General features: G+C 37.4%; 2 protein-coding genes across 2 annotated transcripts; one reads left to right on the plus strand and one right to left on the minus strand.

Annotated features, from left to right (window-relative positions):
* Positions 1 to 13,138: 13,138 nt before the first annotated feature.
* UV8b_06339 (uncharacterized protein) lies at positions 13,139 to 14,763 on the plus strand (the record flags this gene model as incomplete). The annotated part of the gene is made up of 3 exons (XM_043143836.1): positions 13,139 to 13,525; positions 13,625 to 14,088; positions 14,166 to 14,763. 3 exons carry the CDS (start codon positions 13,139 to 13,141, stop codon positions 14,761 to 14,763), a joined length of 1,449 nt encoding a protein of 482 aa, XP_042999771.1.
* A 518-nt stretch (positions 14,764 to 15,281) lies between these two features.
* UV8b_06340 (uncharacterized protein) lies at positions 15,282 to 16,670 on the minus strand (the record flags this gene model as incomplete). The annotated part of the gene is made up of 1 exon (XM_043143837.1): positions 15,282 to 16,670. The coding sequence occupies one exon, from the start codon at positions 16,668 to 16,670 to the stop codon at positions 15,282 to 15,284; it is 1,389 nt and encodes a 462-aa protein (XP_042999772.1).
* Positions 16,671 to 18,054: the final 1,384 nt, after the last annotated feature.

Raw genomic sequence — 18,054 nt, forward strand, 5'->3', positions numbered from 1 at the left:
CGATAGGGGTAATACTAATAAAAGCTTTTTCTTTAACGGCTATTACCCCTAAGACCCTATCTAGAGTAATATTAGCTCCCTCCTTATCTACTATTATACCCTAGACCCCTTTATATACTAGGAAAATACCGCCTTTACCTATTATTAGATTATTATATTGGCGGTTATAGAAGAAGTATACTATAAAAGAGTTCCTTATCTAAGGGGATTCTAAGGGATTAAGTGCTAACGATATTAAGGAGGTAGAGTATATTTATATCGCCTATATATAGTATATTATAGATACTAGAGAATATATCGTTTATATGCGGTCCGGTCGCTTTTAGGCTTATATTCGATACCGTTAGAAATATAAAATATATATTTAGTATAAGCGTATAATATCGATAAATCCCTAACTATAGCGGGTGATAAAGTGTATTATTTATATAGTATAAAAGAAATAAAGTATTAAGGAGGCTACCCGTCTAAAGGTAGGAGATATCCTAGGCTAAAAGGCCTATCTTTACCTTAAGTTTAATATGCTATATTGTTAATAGGATAAACTATAGGCTATAGCATAAAAGCATATTATAATAGCCCTTTCTGTATACACCCTAGCTGCTAATATAGGCGGGTCGACTTTTGCTATGCCTATAATAATTATTATTCCTTCTGCCTTAATTATTAGGTCCTAATAGGCTAGCGGTAACTCTATAGCGCCTATTATATAACTACTCGCGGAGTAATAATAAGATATATAGATTATAGCGGAAGCGATAACTAGCTTTATACATTAAATTACCCCTATTATACCCGCGCTTTATACTTTGCCTACTTCCTTTTAGTTAGTATCCTCTCTATATACTAATATAGTCTCACCTTAGGCTTTTATACTAACGACCGCGCCGCTAGCTAAAGCTAGTTTTATTACTACCGGCCTAGCGTTATAAGTATATCCCTTTAGACTTATTACACCCTATTATAGGTATGTAAGCTATACTATTCCTAGTTAGTATCCGCCTATTATACTATTAATACCGCCGCCGCCTTTTTTGCCTTATTATATAATAGTCCCCCCCCTTCCCCTATATGCCCCCCTGCTAAATCCTATAAGAGGGCAAAGGAATACTAATAAAAGTAAGGATAATAGGAAGAGTAGGAATTAATAAATATAGGAATAAGGCCAGAATTACTAAGAACGAAAAAATAAATACTAAAACTTACTAGATTATTTTACTAAAAAAAAAAATTAGTTTTTTTTTTTTTTTTTATATTATTAGACGATATTAAGGTTATAAGTCTAAAATCTAATCCTAAGGCTATATAGGTCTATTATGCATCTAAATATCCTCCTATTTAGCTTTAAATGCCTTTTATACCGCTATCTCTAAGAAGTTCTTTAGGGGTTCTTATATAGGTAAATTATATCCTTTCTATTTTATAAATATATTGCGGTTCTGCTTCTAACCTTAAGTATTTTTCGCAGCTAAAATCTTTTTTACTTTATATTCCTTATATAGCCGATTAGAGTCTTAGGGTAGTATAAGTAAGGGACTAGGTTATATATTAGTTATCTTTTAACTTAGTAGTAGGTCGGAAGCCGCTTATTCGATTAAATTAATATAAAAAACTAGGTAAATACCCTATAGGATATCGAGTTAGATATTAAGCGGAGATAGTATAGCTATAACTATATACTTTGCTAAGACCTAATCGAGCTTCTTATAAGGCCGGTTTATTTTAATATTGCGTAAGGTAAGCTATACCCGATCCCTAACTTAAAAATATTCTACTAGATAGCGCAAACAGTTAATTATATCCTACTGCTGCTACTATATAAAGGCAATAGCGGCCTAGGCTACTTCCTATCCCTTATAGAGGATAGCTAAAAATAGGGCAGCCTACCCTTTCGGGGTTATTAAACTCGGTATTATATCTAGAAGCAATATAACTATTAGAATATTAAATCTATTAAAGAGCCGATTAGGATTAAAACTAATTACTAATAATATCTAGTTATTTAACACTAGTTAATATACCATAAGGTATTTTAGCTAGTTATATTAGTTAAAGGAGATTATAATATATAAGATAGCCTAGACCTCTTAGTTTATCTATTCTATACTGCTATTAATCTAGAGGTAATATATAGTCGAAAGGAGTTATTTAGTCCCGACTGAATTATAAAGTATAATCCAAAATTATCCTATTTAGTTAGACCCTTAATTACTAATAATTTCTTTAGGGAACCTATAGAAACGCTACTAGCACTATTAGAACCATTCTATATAGTCTTCTACTTTTATAGAGTATATTGCCTTAAGCTAAATATACTTCGATAGGCGATTAGTAATAATTATAAGGAATTATAGGTCGGATGCATTATATATAGGAAGATCTATTATAAAGTCGATAGAAATCTATAACTAAAATCGGTTTAAGATAGGTAATAGCTATAGTAGGCCTTAGCGTAATTATCGGCTCTTATATGCCCCACGGTATTAGTAATTCTAGATATATTTTACTACCGCTAAAGATATATTATCGAAGTAGTAGTCTCGATATAATAACTAAAATATAGTATTCTTCCCTAAATAGCCTATAATAGGTAATTTATAGTATCGCTATATAACTATAGTAGTTAGGGGTTTAAAAGATAGGAGCTATATCTACCCCTAATAGAGAAGCGTATTATAGGTATTTAGGGTATAATCTGCAATCTATTCCCTTATTAAAGCCTTAGTCGGAAAGTATTTTTCGCCTTTTACTATTACTTTTTAGTATACCTTATACATTTTATCCTTAATTATAGCTTAATCTTAGAGTATCTAAAGGTAAAAATCGGTAAAAATACGCAAGCTATTAGGTAAGCTAAATCCTAAAGGTATAGCTATAGGAATTAGTTTAGTAGTTAAGTCTAAATAGAGTATTAAGATCGATAGTAGTTTTAAGATTTAATTAATCTTTAGTATTATACCGCTAGCTTCCTATTCTTATCGAGATAGAGCGTTTAGGTATTAAGCTTATAACCCTAGCTTATACTAAAGATAGAAATTAAAGAGTATTAGTATTTTAGCCTATTTAGCCTACTATTTTAATATCTTATAAGATTAAATAAAATACTTTAGATTTTTATAGTCTATAAGGATAGTAAATAGAGAGGCTATTAATCGGAGTTTAGCTAACCATACCTTAAGATAAAAGATAATAGTAAAGAGCTCCTTATTATAAATTATATAGTTCTATTCGGCATCCGTTAGGCATATAGAATAGTATATAATAAGGTAGAGGACTCTATCCTCCCTAATTTAAAAGAGGTAGCTATTAAGAGCGGTACTAAAGCTATCTACTTTAAAAATTGTCTTTTTATTAAGGTCCTATTAAGCGAGAATTAGGTATAAAATAAAGTAATTCTTAAGCGCTTAGAATGCCTCCTTTTCCTTATTTAACTACTAAAAGGGAACCCCTTTCTTTATCAACTTAATTAGGGGTTTAGTAAATCAGAAAAAGTTAAGGATAAAATCATAATAAAAATTTATAAAGCTAAAAAAGCTTTAGACCCCCTTTAGTTTTGTAAGGGCTTTCTAGTTCTAAATAGCCTTAATCTTTTTAGGGTTTAGGCGGATCTCTTTTCCTACTATTATAATATAACCTAGATACTAGACCTCTATTATAGCAAAATCATACTTCTCTAAGTCTAGGTTAAGACTAGCATCTTAAAGTTATTAGAGTATATCTTTAATGCATCCTATATAGTCCTCCCTTAATCCTAAGGTATAAATAAGGATATTATTAAGGTATATAATTGCAAAATTACTAAATATATTCCCTAAGGCCCTATTAATATATCGTTAGAATATTATAAAGGCTTTTGGTAAAGCTAAAGGGCATTATAAGCTACTTAAAGAGGCCAAATCGCGTATAAAATACAGTAAGGTATTCATCGCCTTTTATAATATAGATTTTATAGAATATTATATATATATCGACTTTAGTAAACTACTTTGCCTAGGATAAAGATCGTAAGGTCTCTTTAATTAATAAGAGGGGGTATTAATCTTAGGCTATAACCTTATTTAGGGCTTAGTAATTTATATAAAAATATTACCCTTTATTCCCCTTTTTAGCTAAAAGGATTAAAGCTACTGCTAATAAGGAGCTTGCCTAAATCTATCCTTTATCTATAAGGTTAGTTACCTATCTCTAAACCTTAAGTAGCTAGTCCCGCGGTATATTATATAATAGGCTTTAAGGTAGGTCTAGTATACTTTTATTTAAAGCCTTTTTAAGCCGAATATAATAGTCTAATATACCTTAATATAAAGGAAGGCTAGAGGCCTTTTCCTTATTAAATAAGTCGTTAAATTCTTATAACTCTAAGGGTAGTACCTATAGCTTCTATAGAGATGGTATAAAGTCTTAATATAGCGGAAGTATAATGCAGAGGATATACGTTATCTCTTATAGGCTTATAGCAATAAAAAAGGTCGATTAGTCTTTAGAATATTTTACCTACTAAAGTATACTATAGAAGATAAAAAAAACTTTCGCGATTTCGCCTGCACCTAGGTAGCGGTATGGAACCGCCTCTAAAATTAATTCTGATATTCCTAATCGCTTTTTCTCGTCCGTTTACCCCCCTCACCTATAGCGCATCGCGTCTAGGGAGTAGGCGCAGCAGGCGCAGATAAAGTAATAGATATCGACGGAGGGAATAGGGGCGGTATAGCATACAGCCGCTATAACCCTAATACTACAATTGCGAATAGCATATAATATAACTAGACTAAGACCGAACCTGCCTAAGGGCGGAAGCGACTAATAGCCGATATTATTATAGATTTTATAAAAGAGCTTTAGGATTATATTCCCCTAGTAGTACTAAGAAGAGTGCGAGAGGCTATAAACTTTATAGTAGAGACTGCCCGGTAAGAGGCCGACCCGGGTAATATCTATATCCCTATTGGAACCTTTATATAGACGATTGAGACCGCAGTTAATAAGGCCATATAGAATCTCCTAAAACCTACTGCAGTTCCTACCATATAGGCATCTATCGCTATATAAGGACTTATAGCCGCCGTACTACCCTAATGCAGCCCAGCTCCCCTTATAGTATCCCCCTATATCTACTATAAAGTCCTTATTAAAGGAAATACTATTAGCGAAATCCTTTAGAACCGCACCCCAATCGAAATTATTAATACAGTTAATAGGGCTACCGCTAAGGGAATAGCGGTTGCGGCCTATAGGCTTTATAGTAGCGATATAATTGTTACTTTTAAAGAAGAAAAAGTAAAGTATACTATAGATACAACTTAGGTATGCCCTGCCTTCGGCTAAAAGGTAGAACCTAACCGATGCTTATTTAGTATTATCGTTAAAAGCTTCCTGATTTACTATACCGCGAATACTGCAATAGAGGATATCTAGTCGAACCTAACTAAAGCTAATAGAGAGGGCTTTACTAGGGTCTCCCCTTATCGCCCTAAGGGGACCGTAATATAGGCGCCCCTAATTATAGGGGTAGACTCTATCGACCTTATAAATAAGCTTTATAAAGCCGGTATTATATACTAAGTAGAGATATTCGAAGCCGAACCCTATAATAATGCTATACACCCTCGCTAATACTATAATTGCTTTAAATTCGGCTATATTGCTATATACTACGCAACGGCAGCCTACTGCGGCTAGTGCGGATCCGAATACTACCTAAATAGCGATTAAAGCTGCCTAACTACTATATAGAACTAATGCGAATCCTGCCTTAACTGCTACAGATCCTACCCGGCGTAGTCCCGCTTCTATAAAGTAGCGAATAAATAATAGGAAAAAGCTAGAAATTCCTATAGCAATAGACTAAGGCTCTTTGCCTTATATATGGCATTAGATGCTAATACTATCTTAATCGTGGATTGGGGCTGCCGCTATATAGCTAGCAGATCTCCCTTATATAAGCCCTCCCCTTAGAAACGAGGCCGACTAGTAAAAAGCATTAATAGGACCCTTTATACTAGGGCCGATAATAGTATTACCGCTTTCCTCCAAGCCGCCCCCATATAAGACTATAGTGCGACCATGCCTACCCTAGATGCCTAACCTATAGCTACTTCTAATATACCGCCGCTACTAATCCCCTTACAATTATTTATATAATAATAGTCCTCTATTAGAATATATAAAAGAAAACTACCCTTATAAGACTAGTACTCTATTACTAGCGCGAGCCCGATATTATAGCAATCTAAGAACCTATTGCGCCCGGTCGGACCCTATTAAGCCCTAGCCTTAGAAGATATATATTAGTAGTATATAGCGGGAGAATAGCGATATATATCTATAAGTAGTACGGGCCTGGCATATAGTCTAGCGATAAAGGGACCGATTAGTATAAGATTTCCCTATTAAGCACTAATATTTATTCTGTCTACTCCCCGGGCTATAAGCCAAACTGGATAACCCCCCTTATTACGCTCGCTAAGCTCTTACCCTGCCCCCGCAGTGCCTTTATTAGAGATATGGTAGCGGCTCGGGTTAGTTACTTCTTATAGCGAGGTAATAAGGAGGGCCTTAGGAAAGAGAAATAGTACTATCGACTATACATAGGTTATACTAGATATTATAGTCGAATATTTTAGAAATGCCGACCTCACCGGGTCCGATTATATCCCCTAGCTTATATATATTAAGACCGATAATTATTGCATAAAAGCCCCCCCCTTAAAGAATAGCTAGAAGTCCCTTAATTAATACCTCGCTTAAGCCGAAGTAAAAAACCGACTTACCACCTACTATACTAAGGCCCCGCTCTGCTCCCCCGCTAAGATAGATATATACGCCGAATAGCTTACTAGCTAACTCTAGAGTATCGCCGATATTACGGCACTAAAGAGGGCACCTAAAGCTCCTAGTGTAGAGCCCTAGTAGAACCCTTGCGCTAAAATGGCCTAAATAGCAGTAAAAAAGGCCTACTGAAAATAGGTAGTATGCTATACCCTGGAGAACCTTAGCGCCGCCTAAGAAGTAAGAGCGACTTAGTCCCATATTATCTAGGAGGAATAGCGCCGGTTATAGCGAGAGGCCCTTAATAAAGTAACCGCCTAAAATGCCGACCTATAGTCCCTAGAGAAATAGGCTTGCCTATATAGCAGCCTCCCGCTTAAATTAAAAAAGATCCCCCTATTAGAATAAAGCGGCCTAGGCCCGAAGGCAATAACGCACAAAGAAAAGGCATAAATACTCGCCTAATAGTTCTTCCCTACCTCCTAGGCTACTTATAATAATATCCCCAACCTAATATTCCCCTAGCTTACTACTACTGCATTCCCCTCTATAGACTCTTTTACCTACGAAGAGGTATATACCGTATTACGCAATATAGTAGGCTGGAAAGTACTAGGCCCCGATAGGCTCCTAGTAGGATTCCTTAAAGTATATAGCCCCCTACTCGTTTAAACCCTTATATACCTCCTTAACGAAATATACTGTATTAGGTACTACCCGGCTTAATTCCGGGAGGCTAGAGTAGTAGTACTATAGAAGCCTAGGAAAAAGCCTGAGGAATACTTAAAGGCAAGAGGATAGAGACTAATATTATTACTTAATTTAGTAGGAAAGGTTATAGAAGCTACAGTCGTAAGGCGGTTTATCGCTGCCTTTAAAGAGGGCAACCTCTTTCTAGATCTTTAATTAGGTAATAAGGCTAACCGGTCAACCGATATAATACTAAGTATACTAGTAGAGATTATTCGTATAACCTAGCACTACAGCGGGATCGCCTTGCTTTTTTAATTAGATATATTAGCAGCATTTAATATAGTTAATTATACCCGCTTTATCTACCTACTCCTTAATAAAGGGCTCCCGCTATGGCTTGTAGTATAGGTATGCGGCTTTACCGATTCGCGAATAGTATAAATCTACTTCGAGGGACAGCTTATAGAGAAATTGCCGATTACCGCTGGGGTACCGTAAGGGTCCCCCCTCTCCCTTATCCTCTTCCTCGTCTATATTACGCCGCTCTACGATACAAACATTATAGCCTATAGGAGAGACATAGGGGAGATAAGGGCGCTACTCGAGAAAGCGTGGCTTATTTGCGACGCTAACGAAGGAAGGGCTACTAAGGACCCCCAGCCTATATACTGTTCCCCGATCCCAACCCTAATTAGCCCTTAGCCGAAGAGCGACTAGTAAAAGACTAGCACGACCGATAGCAGAATAATTAGGCAGCAGTAAGGGCGAAACGCCCCTAGCGTGGGACCCTAGCAGCCGAGAGGGCACTAGACTTCTAATCTATAGCGAAAATAACCTAACTGCATAAAAGTCTATAGAAGTATAAATTAGCGATACTTACCTAACTCTATATAGAAAAAATCGGCTTTAACTCCTTCTTCTGCCTCTAATAAGTTCCCTTAGTACTATCACCTCTCTACTATTATAGGGAAGGCCTAGAAGACCTTTACTATATTATCCTCTCCTGCCCGAAGTATTATAGGCAAAGGCATATACTCCTTAGGTCTAGTCTTAACTTTAGCCTATTTTGCGACCGATTTAGTATATCTATTACACTAGATAAACTATACCTTATATAGACGATCGCTCGCTAGATGCTTAATATTAATCGATTCGACTAATTCTAGCTCGCCTAATCCCTCTAAGCCAGTATAGCTAGAGGCGCCACCGATCACCCCTATATAGCCCCCATATAATATTTACGGTAATCCTATAATAGGAACGAAGAGCACTAAGAATAAGTAAATCTCTTAGGCCCTATAGGCCGAAACTAGTTAATAGTTATTATATTAGCAATAAGGGCACTCTCCCCCCCCTCCCCCCCTTCGCCCTCCCTACCGCTCTCCCCCCTTTCGTCTTTAATCTGCCCCCCCTTTAAAGCCCCCTCCCTTCCCTTTTAGGCTAGGAAAACCTATAATAATATAGCGATATCCTTTTAGGCGTAGGCTTATCGTTCTAAAGTAAAGACCTTCCTTTCTTTAAGGTCTAGTATCTCTTAGGTTGCCCTAAGAGCGCTAAGGCCCCCTACCGCCGCCGCTGCCGCTACTACTGCCGCCCAGCTACGCCCCCGAGAAGTAGATGCCTATTTAGCCCTCTGCTAGAGGGCCTTATAGTCGTCTACCTAAAGCTAAAAATAATCAGCTAGTAATTTACGCTATATACAAATCGAAAATATATTTCTATCTCCCCGGCAATAGTCTCCTATATATCTAGGAGTTTTTAAACTAGGACCTGGTTCCTAGGGGTCCTCTTTAGGGGTATATATATCTTGCCCGTAAGGGCATAAGGATAGTAGGCCGCTCTAGTCCCTACCTATATTAGCCTCGCTAGAGAGCGGGTATAACCCGGCCTATATCTTATTAACTGCGGTATTAATACTTAGGGTCCTCCGAGCGCGTTAGATATAGCCTATATAGTTATACGCGTAGTTCTCCGGGCTACTATACGAGGGTTAACAGTAGTTCCGCAGTGCGTAAGACCTATACTTACCCCTTTATCTAGTATCGCCGACTATTTAGGCATTATTGCTTCTGCTGCTACTATTTTTGTTCTTATTGTTGTTATTGTAGCTATTGCTATTATTGTTATTACTACTGCTGCCGTTCTACTAATAGGGTTAGTATCGGCCCTATATTGCGATAGAGGGGTTATTATATACTTTGGAATTAGCGCTATAAAGGAAAAAAAGAAAAAGAAGAAAAAGCACTAAATCGGGGGGTATTACAGACCTATATACTAATATAGTGCCTAAGGCCAGCTGCTCCTATCTTCAAATCCGGCTCACCTTTGCCTACATACTATAGATTAATACGCTTAAGATGCGTCTAGGCACCTATAGGCGTGCGCCTAATAAGAACACTATTAATCCTACCCCCTTAACCTTACCTTCCCCTTACTTCGTATTTAATAATACTCCGACCCAGGCCTAATACTCCCGGAACTCATACTCGCACTCTTCCTAAGTAATACCGCTAGATATAGTCCTAAGCGGTTATATACCTTACTCTTTTACGTACTAAATACCCGCCGCCCCTACTGCGGGGCGATATAAAGCAGAAATTAAGACTATAGGAAGGGTTTTCCTCCCGGCTACCGGGTTTTTCCTTTCCGAATCATCTCTATAGAAGTACTAGATAGGTTATTTAGCTCTAAAATAGCCTCTAGCGTAATTTAATAATAATAATAATACTATAGAAGATTAAACTAAGAATATTAACCGTAATAGGGCTAGACTGCTATACTACTAATTCCTAAATAATAAGATTGCCTACCGCTCTAATCTATATTTAATATTATTTCGCTTGCAATATTATATTATAGTATTCTATCTAAGGGAGACTTAAGATAATATTATAGGTAAGGCCTAGGATTATATAAAGTATAACTATAGAAGGCTAGCTATTAATATTAATATTTATACAAACGATATACATAATAAAGGAAGTCGCTTCTTTATATTCCCTTAAATAGCTTTAAATCTCTACTGCTATTCTAATTTCCTTATATTATAGTAGGCAGATAAGTTGGAGACCTAACCGTTATACCGTTTTTTCGCTTATAGCGCTATAGCAATTATAACCCGAGTCAATTAAGGTATTAATAAAAGTATAAGATTTATATAATATCGGTACTAAAAAGGGGTGCCTATTTATATATTCTATAATTTTTTTTATCTCCCTTATATAGGGTCTTTTTTATAATCGATTAGGATTTTTAGTATATATTTTAAGCCCTTTTGCGAGATTAGGCTTAAAGGCTATTCTTTTCCCTAAATATTATTACTACTATTATCTTTAGCGGCCTAAGAGTCTACTATAGCTATTTTAACTATTCTTAGTTTATAGGCCTTTTGCAAACGGCATTTCTATATATAATAGGTAGAAGTACTATAATAAAGGTATAGATCCTTCTTCTATCGCTCGTTAAAGACCTTTTATAAGACTTATTTAGCTATATATTACTTACTTTTTAAAGTAAGCTAATTAATACCTATTATTTATATATTACCCTTTATATCCTAATTATTATTTTATTAATTATAAGGAGGACTAAAGTAGCGCCTAATCGTTATATTAATCTTAAGGTTAATAGTAATCTAATAATAGCGGTTAACTATTAGGTAATAATTATTATAGGAGACCCTAAGTCTAATAATCTTATTAGCTATCCTAATATTTAATATAGAATAAAAGTATTTAAGTTTTACTTCTTTAGGCTAGCTAATTCCTCCTATAAGCGCTAGCTTTTCTTTAAACTAGATAAAAAAGGCGGCGAAAGGTTCTTTAGGGCCTTAGCGTAAAAAATACTTAAGTTTAGTAATTATACGATTTTATTAATATAGATCCTTAAAGAGATATTAGAGGTATTTAAAGAATTTTATTATATTATAATTGTAGGCCTTACTATTCTCAAAAAAGGCTACGACTTATAATTAGACTATAAAAGATAAGTTTTAGAAGATACATATCTACTATATCTTTTCATCCCCAATAAAGTCCTTATCGACCTTAAGTTTATATTGCATAAAGGTTCGCTAGGCTATAAATATTATCTTTTTGCTATTAAAAGGGTCCCCTATTGGGATCGGCTTACATTTAGGTTAGGTATAAGCCGTATCGAGAGTAGTAGGGGGGATAGGTCCGCCCTATTGTATTATTAGGACCGGTTGGTATTCCGGTTAGGGTTTACTCGCCTGCTCTATAAGATAGGCCTATAAAGAGTTTATCTGTAATTGAATCTATTGCATTCCCTTAGAAAATTACTACATTTGGGTGTATATATTACGTCGGGGGCGCTACTGCCTTGTGCCGTCTGCCCCTATCTTATTGTGCGTGCTTATTTTAATATTGTGTAACGCTTGCATTATTGGTTCTATAATATAGGGTTATAATAGTAAGGCTGAGAGAGTCTATTTAAATGTAACGGACTGGCCCTAGGGCGGCTACGAATAGGCATTAGTGATATATATTAAATAGACTAAAGAGGAAGGAAAAGGATCCAAATAGGAACCTTTTATCTAGTCTATTTATATCCCGATTATGACACGTATTGGAGTCCTAGTATAGTCCTATGACTCCGTCTATTGCCCTTCTTAGGCTAGACGCGGGCGCAGCCCGAGTCCTAGCCATATTGTGGCATGGGCGTAGCCCGAGCCCGTAACAATACTATCTCTTTTAATTATTATTTTGTAATAGATTTTTAGCAGTATAAATAGGGTAGTCAGTCTAAATAGTATAATTATTAGTATGCTTTTAGTAGTAATACTAGCCTAAGTCGCTTTAAAGGGGGTTTTTAAAGTAAAAGCTTTATTTATAGCGTTTTCTACTACTTTTTCTAGATTATTAGTTATAATAAGGTTCGAATTTAAGTTTAGGGTGATATTAATTCGGTTAATATATTTAATATTATTGACTAGGCTAGTAATAGCATTCTATATATTTCCTAGTATAGCTATCGGGATATAGTCTGCGATCTTTTAGTAATACTATTTAAGTAATTTAGTTTATTTTTAGGTTTCTATATTAGTTTATATAGCATTACTACTGATTCGTCTATAGTTATCGTTAGCGATAGTAATATAGTGGTTATAGTAGCTCGACTTAAATTTACCTCTATTTCCTCTATTTAAATTTATAATTTCTACCGCTTCGACCGCGCCTTCCTTTTAGTACCGATATATTATCGGCGGATAAGGTAAGATAAGGTAAGGAATTAATCTAGTAACTTTTTAACTATTTTAGGGGTGTATTTGCGCCGGTACTAAGGTGCGGGCGAAATTGCGAAAACTCTTTAAATACTATATAATAGGATATAATAAAAAAGTGCAAAGAGAATATATCGTTGAGATATTAGTATATTTATATAATTATGGTGATATTCAGCTAAAATGTGGCATATATTACCGAGGGAATAATAGCCCCTTAGGGCTACCCCTGTGCCAACTACAAATAGCTGGGATAGCGAGTACTAATCAGTCGGTGCTTATTATCTTCTTTTAATATACCCGTTCTTCTGCAAGCTTCCTGACACTATCACATTAATACGTTTCGGAATAAGGACTCCGCCTTCTACCCTGTGAAAACAATTCCTACAGGTCATCAAGTTCGAGTCAGCAGAACACAGTCGACGTGATATATCGATGGATCCTACTTCCAATCCACAAGACGAAAGGAACGCAGACCCTGTCTCTGTTAAGCAGACGGGCTCTAAGCCTGCCAGCTCGGATTGCTCGAGCCGCGGCAACGTGCCCCAAATGACACCATCTTTGTGCAATGTCTATAAACCCGCGCAACGCCAGAACTTCGCAGAAAATTTTCGAAACATCCCTCAATCACCACGTCATTTACATGCCACTTTCCCTCAAGCAGCAGTTCAAGATTTGATCAGTCATCCTCCTTCAAGACAACGCTACATGAATCCCAAGCTCGCTGGGCGCGAATGGGGCGAAATAACCGTTGACGAGCTAATCTCCACTGACGATGTAAAATGGGTTCAGATGGATAGCAGTGTAGAAGAAGCTACGATGGTAAGTCTGCAGGGAATAATCACATTGAAAAATCCTGGTGATTCTCTGCGATCCATACAGTTGCCAAGTTATATGAAAACGGAGGCTAATGACAACTAGGTTTTATTGAAGAGCAAGACGAACGTGGTTCTTATCCGTGAAAATGATACCTCCTATACTGCTCTTTCCACGTTTGACTACTCGGATCTAAATGCGTATCTACTAGTCGTCATTGGCCTGTGTAAACCTGAACCCGATCAAGCCCAACTCTGTAACGATATAATGCTTCAAGCCCGCGACGGAAAACAAATATCACTTCGTCAGTTCCAGCCTCTTTGCAAGCAGGAACCTTTAGTCGGAGTTCCCTCAAGCGGTAAACTATCACAAGCCATCGAAATTTTAGGCAGTGGAATCCACAGGTTACTCGTAATCGATCCTCTTGGTGATGTACTAGGCATCATCAGCCAACTTCGCATGGTTGACTTCTTCTGGAATGAGGGCGTGAATTTCCCAGTTGTAGACTGCTTGTATTCCGCCACACTACAAGACTTGGGAATAGGAGCTCAAGAAGTCATTTCCGTCAAGTCAGTCTAACTATGCGACACTATCTACTTCTCCATCCTTACCACTGCAACTATAGTGTTATGCTGACACGACATAGTTCGGATGACTCGCTTTCGGATGCTCTGACTCTTATGAATAACGAGGGCTTGACGAGTGTTGCTGTCGTGGACGGTGGTCACAATGTTGTCGGCAATATTTCCACCAAAGATGTCCGCCATCTGACTACGACGTCTAACGCTCCGCTCTTAAACGAGTCTTGTATGCGTTTCTTATCTGTGATCCTGAATGAGAGGGGAGTTGAGAAGGGTCGTGATGCCTTCCCTGTTTTCTATGTCACGCGTTCGTCGACCCTTGCCCATGTAGTCGGAAAACTTACAGCAACAAGAGCGCATCGCTTGTGGATAGTAGATCCAAAGACTCAATCACCGTCAGGTCCCGCTACTCCCATGGCAATGATTCAAAATGTTGTCAGTGGATCGATGTCTCCTACAACGGCTCTGCCTGGAGCTTGTATCTCTGGTAAACCGAACGGAGTGGTCTCGCTAACAGATGTACTCAACATCTTCGCCAAATTTGCTGGATTACATCCGACCGACCCTGGAGAACAGCGAGCACAGCGACGACGAAGCTCGAGCAGCTCAGTTCGTCCGAGTTTAGACTCTTCCAGACCCAGCATAGATTTTCGTCGCACTTAGCCTGAAAATCCCTTCAATGCGTAGTAACGCAGAACGACGAGTTGAAATTAGATGGACATATTCTGGCTCCGTGGCACACTCCGCTCTAAAATCTTACTTGAAATACAATTGGGGAAAGCAAATCGCATCAACACGTTCTCTCAAAGTTGACTTCAAAGCAGTGCAGAATCCGCTATCTCGAAGATTGGTCGATATGCTCTATCAAGATATGGAAAGTCGTTTGGTTAATTTATTTTTTGAACGAAAATAAATTCATAAGATGCTTGTTTCTTTTGGATTTTGCAACAACTATCCTTCTCTGGGTGAGACGAACAGCCACTTCTTCCTATTGAAGACTCTGCTCCCTTTTCTTGTACAGCTTTTTGAAGTCACATATCACTCTCAAGCCTGAGACTTTTGAATTGAAAGATTGCACTATCCTGCTGCAAGAATCGATATTTTTTTTCTGGAACTGTATAAGGCAATTTGACAATCTACTGATCCGGCAATTTGAACAAGCCTGGCTTGTCCGGTTTGCTCTATAACAACAAATCTGCGAGGAAGTCATCTAGTTCAATGATTCTGAACCGAGACCCCCAAGTGTCTGCAAACCCTAGCTGTTTCCAACGTGAAGAAAGACTAGTGTTCCATGAGATGATTTCCACATGCCAGCCCATTCTCAACGCTCTTTCGGCGTATGTGAAAAATCCATCCGAGTATTTTGCGGGCTGTGCATCGCCTGTTGCTAGGACAAGAGTTCCTTCATTCTGAAAGTACTCCATGACTGATTCTGCAATCCGCATCTGCAGAGTCTCGTCCACCAACTCTTCTATATAACGCATGGTGTTTCGAGAAGTGTTGAGTTCATCCGAGGAAGACACGTCCCCACTTCCAACTTTCATACCTCGCAGCCTTTTTGAGTCACTAGCAAGTTTTCTTTCCCTAACATCGACGCGATAACCCAAGCTCTGAAGGTCTCGAATATAAGGGGGATGTTGACGATGGGGAAGAACAGAGCAGCCAGCATTGAGGGCCATGACCTTCCGACCCCGAACAAGGATTTCTGTGAGAAATTGTAGATTTAATTGCGGAAGAGGTACAAAGTATGCCTTTGCGTTGATAGAGAAACTGGCTCGTAGTACATTATGGAAACTGATATTGATGTTTGACATATCCAGAAAAACGTGAATTCCGTTTGAGGCGGTTTGATGGCTCTCTGCCATTATCTTGGCATCACCAGCTCGCAGTCGCATCAACGGCGGAGGGAACTCATGCTGTCGTTTTAAGGAAATACTTATATCTTTTATGCAGAATACGGGGCCGCAACTTTTAAATTGATAGGAAAGGGCCTTTCCAATATGCGAAGTTGCTTTTGCTGCGATGACGGTGAGTGGTTTTGGAGCTGTAGAGCTTGGGCTTTTGAGATGATTTTTCGATTTCACAAGGCCCTGACTTATTAGGCCCACGTTCGGCTTCGTATTGTCATCCTTGGCTGATGGAAATACCTCACTGCTCCTTTCTAGGTGACAAGATGGAGTAACCGTGGCGTTAGCTTCGTGGCTTCGTTCCTGAAGCGCAGAGTGTAGTTTATCAAAATCTCCAAGCTTCACGCCATCTGTTCCAGATTGATATGACGTCAGACCGGCATCGCCGCGTGTTGGGATTTTCGCTACTCCACATCTTGCTCTTGAAGTAAGTGTTTCGATGGACTGGAGTGAAATTGGAGACATGGACCATTGTCTCGAATACAGTTTTCGAAAATCGCCGAGTTGTGGTAGTTCGCTCGACACACCGCATTCGCACGCTTGCTGTTTCCCGTCAGATGTCGCTGAAGAGAAATGCCAGCCATGAACACCAGCTGCATTATGAGAGCTACTCATTTGTGAAGCTTGCGGTATGAAAGCTGTCTGTAAAGTCAACAAGATCATTATCTTCCTAGTGAACCAACTGCATAATTATCAAGGAGCTATCACAATCAAAAAGTGCAAATGTGCTGATAAGCTTGGACCAGACCGTCATCCTTCTTGCTCGAGGCAAGGACAACCAAACTGAGAACGAGATTCTGCTGCGATATGCTTCAATCGCAGAAAAGGCAGAAAAATAATAGCAATATTAAACTGCACCCGAACTAGCACAAAGAAAAATATTCGAGTATCTTTGGTATGTACGCCGATGGTTTGTCGCTACTAGTTAAAAGGGAAATTATTGAAGCACCGGGAATAGAGAAATGCAGCAGTTTAGCTAAGATACCTAAGTACTAAGACGTAGACATATAGAGGGTTCCAGCCACCTGGATACAGGATATAGTGCGAGAAGATACTTACCTAGATATTAATATATAGTATTATATAATTACAGTTATAAAGTATCAGAATTATTATTATTATTATTATTATTATTATTATTATTATTATTATTATTATTATTATTATTATTATTATTATTATTATTATTATTATTATTATTATTATTATTATTATTATTATTATTATTATTATTATTATTATTATTATTATTATTATTATTATTATTATTATTATTATTATTATTATTATTATTATTATTATTATTATTATTATTATTATTATTATTATTATTATTATTAGCTAGAGACTATCTAAAGCTAGATAATCTATTTAATATATCTGTAGGATATATATATTTAATATTCTAACTAATATATCTAGGTAGCCCTTTTTATACTAGTACTTAGTACCTCTTGTCAAGGATTTGGGCTACGCCCGTCTCATATTAAGGGCAAGCTTACGGTAAGTGCGCGCGGCTAAAGTGATATAGGTGTTATTGCAATTCTAAAGATCACTATAAAAAGCAAAGCCTTATTAACTAACTAGATGGCATAAGACTGTCTACAACCTGTGACTTAATCTTAGTATAAATACTAGATTTGTCACTAAGTCCTAAGACTATATAAGTGCTATAAAACAGGGCAAGTGTAAAAGCAAGGCAAATATATAAGATAACTAGAAACGCAGGGAAAGTAGAAGTTAAGAGGCATATAGTGCATTAATAGGTTTGATTATGCTGCCCTTCTACTATCTAGAAAGAAAGGGGAAAGCTATTCTATATATACATAAAGGAGGGATGGGCCCAGATATCTAGAGTAGCTAATAAGAAGGCTTCCCGTAATGCTCGCTATGCCACGTATATGATACGTCAGCAACCCCACTATATCCAGCCTTTCCAACCACCCTAACTACCAGAATTACTAGCCACCACGCTAGTAACCAAGCACCACGTTAGTGGGCAACCACCACGCTAGTAGGCTACTGCACTAATTTAATAATGTCACAC

Source organism: Ustilaginoidea virens, chromosome 5, assembly GCF_000687475.1.
Source record: "Ustilaginoidea virens chromosome 5, complete sequence".
Classification (NCBI taxonomy): Eukaryota; Fungi; Ascomycota; class Sordariomycetes; order Hypocreales; family Clavicipitaceae; genus Ustilaginoidea; species Ustilaginoidea virens.